We start from the raw sequence: 17144 nt of genomic DNA on the forward strand, positions 1-17144 counted from the left end.
GAACTTCTCGATTTTAAATTCTAACAGTTCCATTTATGGGGAAGGAAAATTGAACATCCTGATTCCCCATAAAAGTTAATATACACAACTCTCCCTCAGCAACCCGAGGCTTCCAAACCTTTAGTTCCATAGGATAAAGAAACAATAAATGAAGTTAGCCAAAAAAGAAGGAGGAGAATGTGGAGAGCCCAACTCCAAAGATAGCCAGTTCCAAGAAGAATGTTGTGTTGTCTTTCCTTTCACATCACAGGAAGATTCTGATTTTTGGTTAGCTACACAGAAGCCCAGTGTCCAATTCTGAATCTTATAAAGAATCTTAACATCTCTAAATGGTACTCTTAACATTTTAATTGTATTTAAAAAATGAAGATGTTTGCTGAAAATAAAAGAGACAGCAGAAACTAGAAACAGATGCTGATATTGAACACTAATATCATTTTCATGTCAAATTTTCTTCCTCTAAGGGAACCAGATATGACAAAAAAAAATTTAATCTTTATTCAAATTTGGATAAGATGCCACAGAAGCATGACAGTAATTGAATTAAAAGTTGTTAAGAACACTTAAAATAAATCTGCATGACCAAAAACATCAGGTACTTTAAGTATGAAGTACATATTTTAAAATAAAAGCTTTTTATTACATATTTTTACTAGGGAAGCCATTGGAGAGTTGCTTTAAATTTTTTCAATTAGGAACTAAAATACAGACCATTGTTTTAGCAATGTATTTCTAAAGGACAGAAGCTAGGTTCAAAGTCTAAAAGGACAGGTTTGGATTCAATGGCTTTTATGGTCCCTTTGGCTATAAATCTATAATCTTCATTCCTGAGTCTATCAATTCTGATTAGTTCTGAGGACAGAGAAAGGTAAAACCAAATTTTGATTGTTCTCTATAATTAAAAATACCATTCTAAGTGATTTCTAGTCTGTTTTATCAGAGTATCAGTTAGAAGCTCTATATAGTCTACTCTAAGAGAAAGAACAAAGAGTAGATAAACTTTGAGTTTAAATTCTAGGTCTCCCACTAACAAGCCAAGTGACCTTGCCCAATCAAAGCACTTGTGTTCTCTGTATGTAAAACTACTCATAGTCTTGAAAAATAGAAGGCATTATATAAATACAAGGTACTAGACTTATTCTGTTGTAAAAGAAAACTCACCATTACAATAGTCTTCTGGGCAAATGTATTGCACTTAGAGTGTGCGTAGCACTGTTCAAGGCAATGAGAGAAATGCAAGTTTGGGCAAGACATTGCCTCTGCCCTCAGAGATCTTACAGTCTAGTAGCTTCTTACTGCTTTTTGTATGTGTTCTCAGCTTTACTATGTCTTTCCCCATTTCCCTACATGCCAGTCCCATGTTTATGCATAGCTCAGGTTACGGTAAACTTATACTCAAAAATTCTCAATGGTTCCCTATCTTCTAGTATGCAAAGAGCAAATTCCCTTATCTAATATTCAAGTTTTTTCACAATGTGGTGCCACTCTCCTTTTTCCAGCCTTGTATCATATTAATCCTTTTCATGCTTTCTATCCCATAGCCAAATGGATCTATCCTGTGTCTCTCACCAACCTGCTTCCCCCCCTCAAAAAGAAAAGTGCCACATGCTTATCTATTTCCATGCCTTTGTTTATATTGTTTCTTACCCCAGACATGTCCCTCTTAACGCTCTTCTTACTGAATTCCTACCCATTTCTTTAAAGCTCAATTCAACCACTACTCTAGAAAGTCTTTGATCACTCAGATATTACCAGGTATTTTGCTTCATGACTCTCTAAAATAATTATATGTTCTCTATTTTAATCTTTACCCATAAGTGTTTTCTACTCTTGTAATGATCTCCAAGTATGCACAGCCACAAACCTATTACAAATTTGTCTCTGGGTACTGAGAAGTTAAATGACTTAACTGGGAGCACACAACAAACACATATCAGAGTTAGGACTTCAACAGATCATGTATCATTTAGTTATTCATATTTGAATCTTATCTATTCTATATAAAAACAGGAGTTATTTGTTATTTAAAACTTCATAACCATCCAAGCACCTAGCAGAGCTAAGAACAGAACAGATAAGCACTTAAATACTTGAATGACTCAATGCTTGACATATTTTGCAATACTCTGCGCTACAAGACTCGGTTTTACATGATGGCTCTAGGGTTTCAGCTAGGCATTTTGATAATACTAAATTAAAAGGAGAAACATCATTATTTATTGATTTAATCTTTTCATCTCCATTGGGATTTTTTTTTAGTACTGAGTACATATGTAATCTGAAGGCTTCATGAGATTTTCAGCAATTATTATGTGTGTAAACAGTCTAAGCCCTAATCGTAGATTTTTCTCTTCTCACTAGATTGTCAATAATTTGATTTTGACTGATGATGGACTCACTGAACATCACGGTACAGTGTCCTTTAGCATTTGTATTAAATTGAATTTTAATATACCCATGCCATGTTTCATCTGATTATCATTTAAACAGCTTCACCACGTCAGCAGCTGACAAACTTATGTTTGGTAAAACATAAATCTGTAAACTGCTGATGTTTGAGAACTGGCACAGGACTTTCAATTCTTCCCATAGAGACTATGGCAGACAGGATTCTAATCAGTTCTATAAAGTTTTTCCTCAAGTCCAATAACTTTTGGTCTCATATCCTTTTTTCCAACTGAAGAACATAATATTCCACATAGTTGAGAGGTGAGGTATATATAGTACAGTGAGAAGAGCCCTACAGTTGAATTGAGAATACCTTACCATCACAGCTGTTATGTTTATTATTTGACATGGGTAGGTCATCTGAACAAATAAGTCATTTTGACTATTATGAATAACCAAATTTGAAAGACACTATCTGCATCCAAGAAAGAACTGGTAAATAGAAGAATGTATAGAATAATTTTACATATATCTATACCGACTTGTGTCTAATGGTGGCCATCTCTAGGATGGGGAGGGGGGGTAAAAAGAGAAAAAAGAAGAAAAAGAAATTTACATGATAACTTTGTTGTATATTTAAAAGGAATAGAGGATCTAAGACATTTCCAGAGGCCTCGGGATGGATAATGCTGTTCACATTCAAAGAAAGAACTATGGAAGTCGAATCGCTATCACTTATTTTTACCTTCTGTTGAGTTTTGTTTCATCTTTCTGATGGTTCCTCATATTGGTTTTAATTTTTACTTACAACTTCACTAATGTGAAAATATGTTTAATGGGTATGTAAATGTAAAGCCTATATCAGATTGTGCGCCATCTTGGGGAGGGGGGGGAGGAAAAGGGAGAAAAATTTTCAACTCAAAAGCATATGGAAAAAATAAAAAAATTTAAATTAAAAAAAGTAAGTCAAAAAAATAAAAGGAAAAGCAAGTTGTACACAGTAGATTTGCAGTTTTATGTGCAATCATCATTTTTATTAAACTATGTTACAGAAATGCTTGTTTTATTCCATAAATTAAAAATAAAATAAATTTTAAAAAAGGATTGGAAAGGTTCTCTGTAGAAGGTGGAACTTTAGCTGACTTGAAAGAAATCAGGGAGGCCAGGAAGCGAACATAAAGGACAGCATTTTGGGTACAAAGGATTTTAAGGAGATGAATTGTCTGATAGGATAAATGGTAAGGAGGCTGGTATTACTGCATAGCAGAGCAGGTGGAGGGGAGTAAGGTGTAGGGAGACTGGAAAGGTATAAAGGGGCTAGGTTGTGAAGGGCTTTGAAAAACAAATGGAGGATTTTATATTTCATCCTGGAGCTGATAGGAAGAAACTAAAATTTTATTGAAAAAGATCATGTGATCAGCCTAGAACTTTAGGAATATCAACTTGACAGTTAAATGGAGGATGGCTGGTGTAGTGAGAAACTTGGGGCAGCGAGATGAACCAGCAGGCTATTGAAATAATCTAGGAGTTATGGGGACCTGCATACATCATGGTGGTGGTGGTGGTGGTGGTGTCAGAGGAGAAAAGGGAGCATATATAAGATATTACGAAGGTAAAAATCATTAGAATTTGGCAACAGATTGGACGGTGGGGTGAGACAGTGAGAAGTGAGAGATTACATTTAGGATGTAAACCTGGATGAATAGGAGGATTATAGTACTCAATAGTACTCAATAGGTAAGTTAGGAAGAGAGGAAAGCTTGTGGGGGAAAGATAGTGAATTCAATTTTGGACATATTGACTTTTAGATTTCTACATGAGATCCAGCTTGAAATGTCTAACAGGCAGTTGGTTATGTGAGATTTCAGATACGGAGAAGGGTTAGGGCTGAACAAATTTCTCTGAGAATCATTAGCATAGAGTTGATAACCGAATCCATGAGAGCTGATGAGATCACAGAGTGAAAGAATTTAGAGCAGAGGTGTCACAGACTGCCCACCAAACTCCAAAGCATAGCTTAAACCAGAATAAAATGTAATTGGGAAATGTTTAAGAAAATACTTTAAAATACAATATAATATAGATAATGTTAACTTATCTACTTTTTTCCTAAGTCAAAATGCCACCTGCTTGAAATCTTTCTTTACCTGGGTTTGACACAATTAGGTTAGAGGGAAAAGAAAAGTGGGCCCAGGACGAGGCTTGAGGGAAAAACCATGGTGACAGTTATGGGTGAAACCCAGATGAAGATCCAGCAAAGGAGACTGAGAAGAAGATAAACAGATAGGAAAAGGACCATGAGACAAGGATGTCACAAAAACCTCAGTTTCCTCATCTGTGAAATGAGACTATTATAATAAATTATCTTTAAGATCCCATCCAACTCTAAATAACCCATGTTACAATACTTGGAAAAAACTGATAAGGTGTGGGAAATGATGGATAAGCATCTTATATACTTTAAGAATTTCTAGCAGTACTTCACAAATCATATGACTTTTATATTATTAAATAAAGAAAATAAGCATTTGCCTTAATATACCATTAACATCTCTATCTAACTTGCAAGGAAACCACTGCTATTAATTCAAGTTTTTATTTCAAATGTGAAATGAAAGGCTTTATTTTATCTAAATCAATCAATTATTTTAGGCACCTATCATGTGAAAAACAGGATCTGATCTAAAAAAACTACCAGATCTATGTTCTCAAATGCAAAAATATCATTTCAACATCTATTTTTTTTATTTAATCTGATGAATAAATAGAATTCATCATGTATTTATAAAGCATTCAACTTGGATGGCACCAAGCTTTATCTATTTGAGTAAAATGGGGTAGAGTGAGACAAATATCTGGACATCATATAAAAAGTAGAGTTGTTCAGGGCATTTCAAGAGAAAAGTAAGTGCGATTTCATATCAAAAATAGGGGAGGGGGCAGGGGGAGGATGTGAGAGAACAGAAATATTGTCACCATTGTTCAGTCTTCTTTCCACTATAACATGCAGCATCAGAATTAGGTGGATCTTTTGCAAACTACATAAATAATGGAAGCTTACTGCTGGAACACAAATGAAACATGAAATAGTAATGTCTATGAGGGAAAAGACAAGAGGGTCAATTTTAAAATAAATATTTGTAGCCTCTGTTTATATTATATTTAAAACTAGAGTTCAGTAGTACATTCATTTTTAACTTAAGTCAGTCAACAAGCATCTATTAAGCATTCACTGTTAAAGGGACTATGCTAAGTGCTGGGAATACAAATACAATCAAAGCGAAAGACAGTCCCTGATCTCAAGGGGCTTACATTCTAATGTGAAAGATAACACATAAAAAGGAGTGTAAAAGAGGGGAAAGGTAGAAGAAGGTATGGCTGTGGAGGCATGGCTATGAAATACAGAGAATGAAGGATGAATGGTATGGGCCCTTCCTCAAAAGAAATGTTCATGGAAGAGGGGAAAGTAGAAGAAGGTATGGCTGTGGAGGCATGGCTATGAAATACAGAGAATGAAGGATGAATGGTATGGGCCCTTCCTCAAAAGAAATGTTCATGGAAGAACTCACCCCCAATAGGAGAAAAGGTGCACAAGAGCAGAGAGAGAGGAAGATGAAAGATAGTAGCCAAGTATAGAGAATAAAGGATGTTTTTTTTTCAAAACAATTAAGTCTCTTAAATGAAAATAAACTATGTCTATTAGTAGACTTAGAATTTAAGCTCCATGGGAAGAAAGGAAAATTTCACTTCTTTTATTTGTATCCCCAAGCCTGACATATCACTTGCCAGGTGCATAGTAGGCATTTAATAAATGATTGTTTCTATTCTTGGAAGGATTGAGGTACTTCCAATTCCATAGTTTAGAATTGCATGATAAGAGGTGAAGTATAATTACAACCACCCCTGTTGAATCACTCTCCTTTGTCTTGGTGTCCTGGATATAGTGCTGAGACTTGGAAATCATAAAGCTGAAATGTGAGACTAACTTTTTTGCTAATGAAAACATCCCTTAAACCAAGGGAAGTGGAAGTAGAAGGGGAAGCAATGTCGTATTTAGACTCAGCAGTGAAGACTTTATGGCCATTATTTTCACAGTTTAACTTCTATAGCATCATTTGCCAATTAGAATGAATTTTTGCCATGAAGGACCCAAACCTAAAACAGGGATTTTCCTCTAACGGTCAGAGCAGTAATTCCCCTATAACATACCTCAAAGAAAAGAGAAATGGGGAAATCCTTTCATCTCTTGTACATCCTCCTCCTAATTGAGTACAGGGTCTGATAATGTGCAGGAGGTATTGAAAAGGGCAGGCTCCCAATTAACTGAACATTTATTCTCTCAGATGTCCCAGACTTCCCTAAAGGTCCCTCCTTTTTCTAGTACTAAATTCCTCTAATTTAGTATTATAAATTTGCTGCCTTCTCTTTCTGTGTGGTTCATTAGTTGGCTTTAGCAGACAATAAAGTTTCAGAGGTACGTAAACAAAGTCTGCTTATGCTCTGTTACCTGCCAATAAGTGATGGTCCAATCCTGAGCTGAGTGTGTGGGAATCACTGAATGGAATTCAAACCCACAAAGAGATTCCAACACAGCAAAAATTGTCAGAATTTTGGTTATTTCTTAGTTCCTGGAATCAGTTTTATCCACTAGCATGTTTTTCCATTGTAATTCCTATCTTGGATAACAAGTCATTTAGTCTAACTTCTTTGAGGATATTCAGCAATGCTTGGGGCACCCTGCTATTTACTTGGAGAAGTCATAGCATTTGCAGCTGAAAACTCTTTCAAACATGCCCAGTAAACTCTTTCCAGGAGAATCACCTGATTCTGGTCCCTAGCATAGTTAGTAACATCCAATGTAAACTAAACTCAATAGACCAAAGTACAGGGAGAGAAGGAAAGAAGTGGGAGAATGGAGGAATGGGGGGAAAAGATGAAGGAGGGAGGGAGAAGGAAGAAGAAAAAAGTGCATTTTCTAACAATCATATTGGACTTTCCCCAAGTGGCTACTTGGCATCTCCTTCACAAACTACCAGATTTCTTACCAGGTTCGAAAGCTGTCCTTTGGTATAAGAATGAAAATTAGTGGCCAGTATTCTGAAAGAAGATTCAACCTGACTTTCAATTTCAGTCCTGCACAAAGAATAAGAGACCTTGGGCTCACATACTGGACCTATTAACACAGCCTTTCCAGTTTAAATGTTTATTGTCCTTTTCGGTCCTAGTGTTGATACCTATTGGTAATAATGGTCATATAATACGGTCATAACTGTCTTCAAAAAGAAAAAAATAGAGACAAGTACTCTAGCAGGAAATGGGGGAAGGGGGGCTAGAACCACAAGCACTGAAAGCATATAACATCTTGGAGACCACTGACCCCTTCAATCTGAATGGCACAATTAAAAAGAGATGACTCTCAGTTGTACATTGATAAATTCTGGGGGATAAAAAGTAAAGAGCTTTCTCCAGAAATGTACTGAATAATTTCCTAAATACATTTTTTCATACTTAAATATTAGGAGAGGAGAACCAAAATTAGATTACTGACAAAAATGGAAGTTGACCATCAATATAACCAACTACTCCACTGCTACCCTCAACATACAGAAGTGCTCTGCTTCATTCCAGGCCCCTTATTATGAGTTTCCTTCCGCTGTTCATGCCCTATTAAAGAGTTTTCAGTCTAATTAATTACCCTGGTATGAAATCACAAAAAGCTACTGCTCTTCCAGGTACACATAGGCTCATCAGCATTAAACTTAATGAATGGATTATCATTTTAAATAAATCTAAAGAAATATGATGGTTTCAGGTTTTGGAATCAATCAGCTAATATCATTGAAATACTATGTGACAAGGTGTGAACACATGTTTCGTTAACTATAAGAATATGTATTTTGAAAAAAAAAAAGAGAAAATCACTTTAAAAAAGGAAAATCAAACACTAAGGGACATAGCCTTTTTGAAAGGTTTGCTTAGTATGAAGCCCTAATTTAGTGCCTTTTGCTTAGAATAACTGTTCTATTAATGACCAAATTACAAACAGAAACTGCACTAGGTCAAGATTTGCTCAAAAGAAGAAATACTACAATAGTGAATTATGTTAAGCCTTCAAAAGATAATTAAATATGGCATATTTTCAAAATTTGGAGCTGCTGAAATAGTTTTTTTAAAATATTACAAGCTTTATCATTCTGAAAAAGACTCCATTTGAAAACTACAAGTAAAATAAATGTGCCAAATGGGTTTAAATCTTGTTACCTAGAACATTAAATTTTATAACCACATTTTATACACATTTTTATACACATTTCCCCTTTTTCTAACAACTTACCATTGTGCAGTTAGTACACTTATCCTAAGAAAATTCAACAGAATAAAACTTAAATAGTAATGACAGTAGAAGTCAACTACTCCTTTAGTTTAATTGTCATTTGTAATAAGACAAAAGTCAAGACTGGTGATGGCCCCCTCTACTAGGCTATTTTAAAGGGGGAAGAACAGCTCCAGGATGGAGACTGAAGGACAAACAACAACATCTGTAATAACAATAGAAAGGGAAGTGATATGGTTATAGATCTAAGCACAAGGCAAGGCAAAATAGGAAAACCACTCATATTTTTTACTACACTAATCATTAATCCAAATTCAAGACAAGAATAATTCCAATACACTTATGAACCAGAAGTTTCTTTTAAAGGGAACTCAAGCTATATTCTCATAAGTAGAATTTACTACATAATAAGGGGAAGACACCTCAATATTGTATATTCAATATTTACATATTCTGTTATTGTGGATTGCAAGTACAACAAAAACTCTGGCTCCTCATGAAAAATCAAGAATAGTTTTAAAAACAATATTATTAATATCTTACTTCAGAAATAAGACATTTGGCCTGAATGGCAGGTATTAGAAAAAAAAAGTCACTTTCTACTTTTAGTGATAACATTACAGCCTTGAAAATAGCCATTAACTCTGAGACAAGTAGTCACCTATGCCTCATGAATAGCAGAGAATCATAATTCCATTTATTTCCATCACTGCCCAGCATACAAAAGTAAGTTAGACTGGTGAGAAATCAAAATCTATGTGATAATTACCCTCTGGAATTTATTTATAAAACCTAAATATTACATGCTAACAACAAATTCTAATACAAAGCTTATTTCTTTGACAAATGGAAAAGTACTACATTTAAAGATATGGGGTAAGTTATCAAACTAATAAGATATTATATATAAATATAACAGTTTATATTTGTGTATGTTCACACACCTATAATAACATTTATTACCTGTTCTTGCCTTTCCAGCCACTTGTCCACCATGGGATGACTGGCACTCAATGATGAGCGAGCATTATCTCTCTGAAACTGGTTATTCCAGTTATTAGTATCCCGTGGGAGGCTTCGGTAGTTTTCATCTTTCTATTCCAAAAGAAACAAAAAGTGTCTTGTAATAAACCAGGTCTTGCAAATTAATACTGCAACTGGTTTTTGTTTTGGTTTGGTTTGGTTTTGATAGCTCACACACAAAACTCCACAAATACAAAATATGGATTAAAAGATCACACAAAATCAAGAAATAAGATCTTCTAAGTTACTTCCATAATTGGGATCCATTTGTCTTAATTAGCTATTAAGAGTTCTTAGATACCTATATAATATAGCATTCTCTGCTTACTTCTTCTCAAGTTGTAAGAAGACCGCAGAATCATCAGATGGTATCTATCACAACAGAAAGTTGTCCCAATAGCTGTACATACTAGTGCGCATTATTAGGTATATGCACCCAACAAACACAATCAATTAAAAAGACACATTAAAATCCTACTAAATTCAATCTTGTCCTTCATAGTTTCTTTAAAAATATTTATGAAGAAAAGAAAAATCATCATTTACAATATTCCCCCCATTTCTTCTCATTGATTATTTCTCTTCTACTCTGTGATCTTTGACAAATCACTTGATCTCGGGGTCAGAGTCTACTCACAAAATGAAGGCATTTAATTTAATCATTTAGAAGGTCTCTTCCATCTCTAAAGCCATGATTTTGTTTCCCATTTCAGAACCATAATTAGGCCCTGAGGCATTTGTAAGCATGTCTACATTTTTTTCTTGTCATATATATGAGCAGCACATTTTGGGGAACAGTCATGAATAGTATCTTCCTTAGCAGAGGAACTAATTTAGATGATGAGATGTAGCATTCTGTAGAAGACTATTTAATTATCAGTAAGTGCTTCGGCATATAAGAAAATTTACATATTCTTTCATGCCCCCAATACAACCAATAAATCCTATAAATTTCTCGGAATCAGGACTCATATTGAATACCAAGCACTGAAAGCTAATTTTCATTATTCTGAAGGAAACTAAAATCAGGGCATATTGCAAGGGTACAATGACTAAACCTGAATTTTGCCTGCAGTGCAGTAGAGAAAACCATTGGCTATACAATTTCCCAGTCAAAAAATTCCCACATGAGAGATCTGTTACTGGGAAATGATTGGTAATATCCTTGTTGGAAGTCATAGCACTTTTTGAATCAAGTTTGAGCTATGTAAACAAAGACTTCAAAGATGAAAAAAATAAGGTAAGGAGTAATGTGTTTAAATGGGCTTTAGTGCAGTAGTATGCTTGAATTGAACAGATTCTAGAACACCAAGATACCACTTTGCAGTCTATGCTTAGACAATACTTTTATGAGGTAGATAGTGTAATTATTATCATCCCTACTTGATAGATGAGTAAACACCTCAGAAGCGTAAATGGCTTCTCTGTATTCACATTTCCAGTAAGAGAGAAAGCTGAGGTTAAAGTATAACTTCTTACTATTATAAGTTCAGTTTTTTTTCCATTGAATGGAGAGTAACAACTTTAAGGAAGTTAATAACCAAAATGCATAGGACCAGAAAGAAATATAAATGGACCAAAAGTATGGAAAAATGTATTCATGATGGAGATATAAAAGGATACTGACAGGATCAGTCTATGTCAAATCTTTAATAATCATTTCTTCCTGTAGCATATATTATAATATGGAACCAGAGACAAACACCACAGAATACTGAGCTGGATAAGAAAATGGTTCCACCCAGTGGCAGTATTGACTATATTCTTAATCAAATGTACTGTGCCTTCTTTAACTCTAGAGTAATTTGGGACTTACTAGGACTCTCTTGCTCATAGAAAGAACATGATATTACAGCATGAGGACCAGACATAGAATAAGAAGCCCTAGTTCAATAATACATATGACAAATGTAAAGTGGTGAAATGCAATGAATCAAAAAATGTAATGCAAAAAAAAAAAAGTTTAAAAAATCAGAACTCAAATCATTGTAATGGCCAGTCTTGACCAGGAAACACTGATGATGATGGAATATATCACCCCATGATGTATATGTTGGAACACTACCTTCAGGAAAGCAGAAGCCATGCTTCACTTTACTCTCATCTCTGATCTCCTATATAGCCTCTTCATGAACCCCTGCCCCTCCTCCTGACTGCTGAATAGGTTCTCTTTCTTTTCCCCCCACCTCCCTCCATTTTCTGGAACTATGAACCAAAATCCAATCAACTCTGACATTGTTCAAGACTAGAGAGTGTCTTGCTACCCCTCTATGGCCACTCTTACCACTGCTTTCAAGATTAAATTGTCCCTGCCTGGACATCATGTGTATGTATTTTCTCTACTGAAATACAAGCTCCATGGACTTAGGCCTTTACTTTTCTATTTGTTTCCCTGGCATTTAGAATATAGTAAGCAATTAATGGATGGTTATTTTTCATCCATATACTGTGAGCCATGACCAGAAGGGCAGGGGTAAGGTAGAGTTTTGAGTGGTACAGTGTTTGAAGATAATGTATTATAAGGACCAGTAAATATAAAGAGACAGAAAGGGAGAGAGCAAGGGGGGGGGATATAAATATAGGTATAGATGATATAGATATACATAGATCTCCTTAAAGTCCTAGTTCTGCTAAGACTTACTAAAAACATTCATTAACCACTTGACCTTGGAAAAGCGACTTTTTTTAATCTCAGTGTTCTCATTTTTAAACTGGGAATAATAATACTTCAGTTGCTTACTTCATAAGACTGGTAAAAGGAACAAATGAGATAATGGATATGAAAGCACTTTCTTGTGTTTCTTTTTTTTTTTGAAATAGTATTTAATTTTTTCCAATTACTCATAAAGATAGTATTCAACATTCATGTTTTTATAAAATTTTGAGTTCCAAAATTTTCTCCCTTCTTCCTATACCCCCTTCCCCCAGATGGCAAGCAATCTGATATAGGTTTTACATGTACAATCGTGTAAACATATTACCACATTGGTCATGTAATGAAAGAAGAACAAAACAAAATGGAAAAGCCATGAAAAACAAAAAAAAAGTGAAAAGAGAATGCTTTGATCTGCATTCAAATGCCATAGTTCTTTCTCTGGATGTGGATAGCATTTTCCATCACGAGCCTTTTGAATTGTCTTGGATTACTGTATTGCTGAGAAGAGCTTGGCAATCATAGCTGATCATCACACAATGTTGCTGTTACTGTGTACAATATTCTTCTGGTTCTACTCACTTCACTAACCATCAGTTCATGTAAGTCTTCCCAGGTTTTTCTGAAATCTGCTTGCTCATCATGTCTTATAGCACAATAATATGAAAGCACTTTCTAAACCAAATAGCACCGTGTTATTGTTGTTAATTATGAGTCATGAACTGTGGTTACTAGGAGACTGAAGCTAAGTGCTGTACTTTATCATGAATATTTAGAACACAAGAAATGTTGACTCATTTTGTTAGGCCTTTTTTTTTTGATAAGGAGGTTAAGAACTATTGAGACTTATGTGGCAAAGATGTTTTTTTTTCTTTTAGTAACTTCATATATCACATTTTAACATTATTTCAGGGCCTAGCATTTTGGTGATGTCCTTTGACATTTTGGTGATGGCTTTGAGAATTTAGACACCTGAGACATCACAAAATATATAGTTCAATGCCAAGGTGAGTAGAATTTTCTAGTACAAAAAATATTTACATGTAGAAAAAAGGATACTGGAAAGTGTCCCACCTTTATGCTGAATAATACCCTCTAGTTTATACTGCCAGCCTTGCCACTTGTTAAAAGCATTTATTGATCAGGCTTGTTTCAAATCTTAACAGTTTTACATCAATGCACAATGACATTTATTTTTATTACATTTTGTGCAAAAAAATGCTTGCAAGTAGTTCAGCGAACGTCAATGTTTGTCTCTGTTTAAAATGTTCAGATTGATAAAATAGTTCTGCTTACTTTTTGTTTTCCTCATTCCAAGGGCATGAATTAGGAAAATTTAAATGGTCACAAGCAACAGAGATAATTCATGGACATAATTTTTAGACAGCATTGCTTCTATCTCATCTGTGCCATCTTATATTCCTAATTCAGAGGCAACAGTAAAAAAACATTTTAAAGATTTAACTCAGCACTTCTTACCATACTAGCTTTAAAAAATGAGCATGGAATAACTTCATCCTGTTAATATATTCAGAATTTCTAACATAATGTGTAACAAAGTATGTTTTCAACTTAGGACATTAAAACAGAAAGGGAATATAGGAAATGTTAAATGGAAGAGAATTAGAATAACCTCTAGGACATTTTCGTCATTTTGGAGGGGCAAAAAAGCATCCATTAGTGAACTGGTCACTAAAAACCTTGGGATTTGCTGCTCCAATCTTCCCTTCATTCTTTGCATTTGTAGTGGTATTTTCCACCCTCTCCTCTGGATAACCACTTCCAGAATGTGCTTTCCTCTGGCTAGCCTTGGTTAGGGTTCCCCCTCTACTCTGAGTCTGACTAGGAATATCAATATACCCCAAATGTGTGTGTGTGTGTGTGTGTGTGTGTGTCCCCTCTATCTTCTTCCTTCCTAACAATGACACAACAGCTGCTACAGTCTGCCACTGTCTTTTTTGGGGGGTGGGGGTGGTAAGGAGAGTGATGGGGGTGGGAGGGAGGGGTAAGGGGAGACACAGACTTGTGATTTTATTGATATAAGGAACTCCTAGTGTTCAAATTCCCTCCATCGATAAAGAGTGGCAATCCATCTATAATATAAAGAGTTGCCTACAGCAGTGAGAGGCTAAATATTTAATTCATGAACAGTTAATATAATGTCATATGCAGGACTTGAACCCAGGTCTTATTCACTCCAAAGTATTTGCTCTAATACTCCATGTTTTCCCTACTACATAGTTTTTCCAGCACCTTTAAAATTACACACATGAAACAGAACCCTTTGTACTTCTCATTTCTTAGTCTCACAAGGCCTGGGGCCTTCAATCAATAGACAATAAAGATTTAGATATTCATTAGCTCTGTGATGCTGGGCAAATCACTTAACCCTGTTTGCCTCAAGTTTCCTCACCTATACAATGAATTGGAGAAGGCAATGGCAAACCCCTCCAGTATCTCTGCCAAGAAAATCCCAAAGCTGGTCATGGAGAGTCAGGTACAACTGAAAAGACTGAACCACATCAAGCATCTCGCATGAGCCGGGCATGGTGCTGAGCTACAGGGCCACAAATAAAAAAAGAAAGGCAGTCCTTGCCCGCAAGAAGCTTGTATTCTAACAGAGGAAGACAAAACACCAAAAGAGAGCAAAAAAAGGGACAGAAGGAGACCTTCCAGTCACTCGGGGAGTCAAAACCAAGTAGAGCAGCCCATGAGAAATGACTTTACTCTCTTAAATGCCTAAGCCCTCCATAAAAGGAAGTTTTGGGAGGAGCTTATGATTCCACCCTCCAGCCTTCCAATCAGAGGAGAGAGACAACTGAAGGTGCTGCAGTGACGCTGAGTCTCAAAACTGAATCCATTCCCACGATGTTGAGATTTCAGGCGATGAGCTTATTCTGGAGGCAAAACGAAGCCAAGCAGCTCACAGCGAAAAGTCCCTTCTACTTAGATCATGAACCAGTCTTAGCCGCCTTCCTGGTGTGTTGCCTTCTTTCCTTCAGTGTTTTGGGAAGTAGTCTTAGAATGTATTCACACTGACTTTTATATGCAAAATCATTACGAGTTGGACTAATGTTCCCACCCTCAACCTATCACCACCATTACACACAAACTTTTCCATATTTTTCGGTAAAGATTTACAAAAGTAGCTAATATATGCTTTTTTGTATGTGTTCAATAATCACACATCTCTACGTCAGAGAATTGTGTGTACGTGCTCACATGCATGTGTATGCACCAGGTGCTTGGTACAATCCCCCCAAAACTTAATATAGACACGTCAAAATATCTTAAATTCACAAGGCTCTCAGAATGTGTAGCAGTAAAACACAGAACCACAAAGACCGGGCTTATTAAGAAGTAAAGGTTTCCTTGTATACTCCAGCTGAGCATGCAGACGTGACTAAAGGGAAAATTCCCTTTCTTCCCATGGAGGAAATACCAGCCTTGGCTTAGAAACATCATACATTCCCCCGAGTAACAAATGACTTACTAGGGAGAGAGGGGGCATCTCAAGGGCACTCAAGGGCAGCAGAATAATCAACCACTAAAACAACGAGGACTACTATTGATGCTATATTTTTTAGGTCTCGCTGTTCATTAAAATAAAAACAAAAACCTGGTAAGGAAGGAAAATATGACCATTCTTATTCCCATTTTATAGATGAAGAAATGGAGGTTCAGAGAGAAAAAGTCACTTGGGTATGACGACACAGCTTGCAAAGAGATGATACCCAACTGTTGTAACTCTTAAGTGCCGTATGTTTGTACAGGACCACATTACAGCATAAATCATTAGTTACACATGGACATGTGGCTACATACAAGTACAAAATGCTAAAGCATTTTTTTATAAAATTATCAGAAGAAGCAGGACTAACCTCATTATTCGTGAACATTGAATCCCCCTGAGTTTTAGTCTAATATGCCATTATGCATGGCTGCAAGGAAATTATGGGTAGGGATTACATCCTGCCCCATCTAACAACAATGGTCCTTTCCCATCATACTATAAGAAAGATAATAATATTTTCCTCCTACTCCAAGGTCCACTTGATGGTATGTGTTAAGGGAGGGGGAAAGGAGATATTACTAGCACCCTGAGTTTAAATGTATATTTTAACTATAGAAACAACAGTAGAAATATAACTGAAATATAATACTTTAAAAAAAACATTTAATGGCTTAAATAAGCATTTGTGCTAGCCAAGGAAACCTAACTGCCGTTATTCACATGAAATCTAAGAGAAAATAAATTCTAATTTACAAATGGTCAACTTACAAACAAGTTTTTGGAATTCAACTCATCCATCAATTTAAAAACCAGCTATGCTGCATAAAATTTTTAAAAAGTACACCAGTATGATGCACATGAATATTATTTGCTATACCTCATATATATTTCATTGTATTCATACATCTATGTTGTTAGGATTTTGAAATTAAACCCTTTTTTAAAACTTTGCAATTATGATCAGTGAGAATTCATGGAAAAGAATTCCATTTTCTATTTTCCATTTCTATGTTCATTTTTGCTCCAGAAAAGTCCCCAGTGAAGTAGATGTTATTTCAGAGTCTATACTAAAAAAGAGAGTTTAAATTGGTAACTATGGCTCACATACACACACATAAAAATCCATCTGCACACTAAACAGAAATCTTCAAAATAAACCAAAATTACATTATGGATTCAATGAAGCCCTAGATACTGCATTACATCACTTTCCTACCTGTTGAGGCTAGCCT

At 35.4% G+C, this 17144-nt stretch overlaps 1 protein-coding gene across 14 annotated transcripts in view; it reads right to left on the reverse strand.

Annotated features, from left to right (window-relative positions):
* The window catches only part of PARD3 (par-3 family cell polarity regulator), a 715544-nt gene that overhangs the window by 346347 nt on the left and 352053 nt on the right, over positions 1-17144 (reverse strand). For 11 of the 14 annotated variants that reach the window (XM_020990434.2, XM_020990440.2, XM_020990435.2 and 8 more), the window contains exon 5: positions 9686-9817. The exons of the other annotated variants lie outside the window; for them this stretch is intronic. In XM_020990434.2, the coding sequence (XP_020846093.1) occupies positions 9686-9817 (132 nt within the window). The remainder of the gene's footprint in view (positions 1-9685; positions 9818-17144) is intronic. 14 annotated transcript variants of the gene reach the window in all.

This window comes from Phascolarctos cinereus, unplaced genomic scaffold (assembly GCF_003287225.1).
Source record: "Phascolarctos cinereus isolate Bilbo 61053 unplaced genomic scaffold, phaCin_HiC Scaffold_1;HRSCAF=81, whole genome shotgun sequence".
Taxonomy (NCBI): domain Eukaryota; kingdom Metazoa; phylum Chordata; class Mammalia; order Diprotodontia; family Phascolarctidae; genus Phascolarctos; species Phascolarctos cinereus.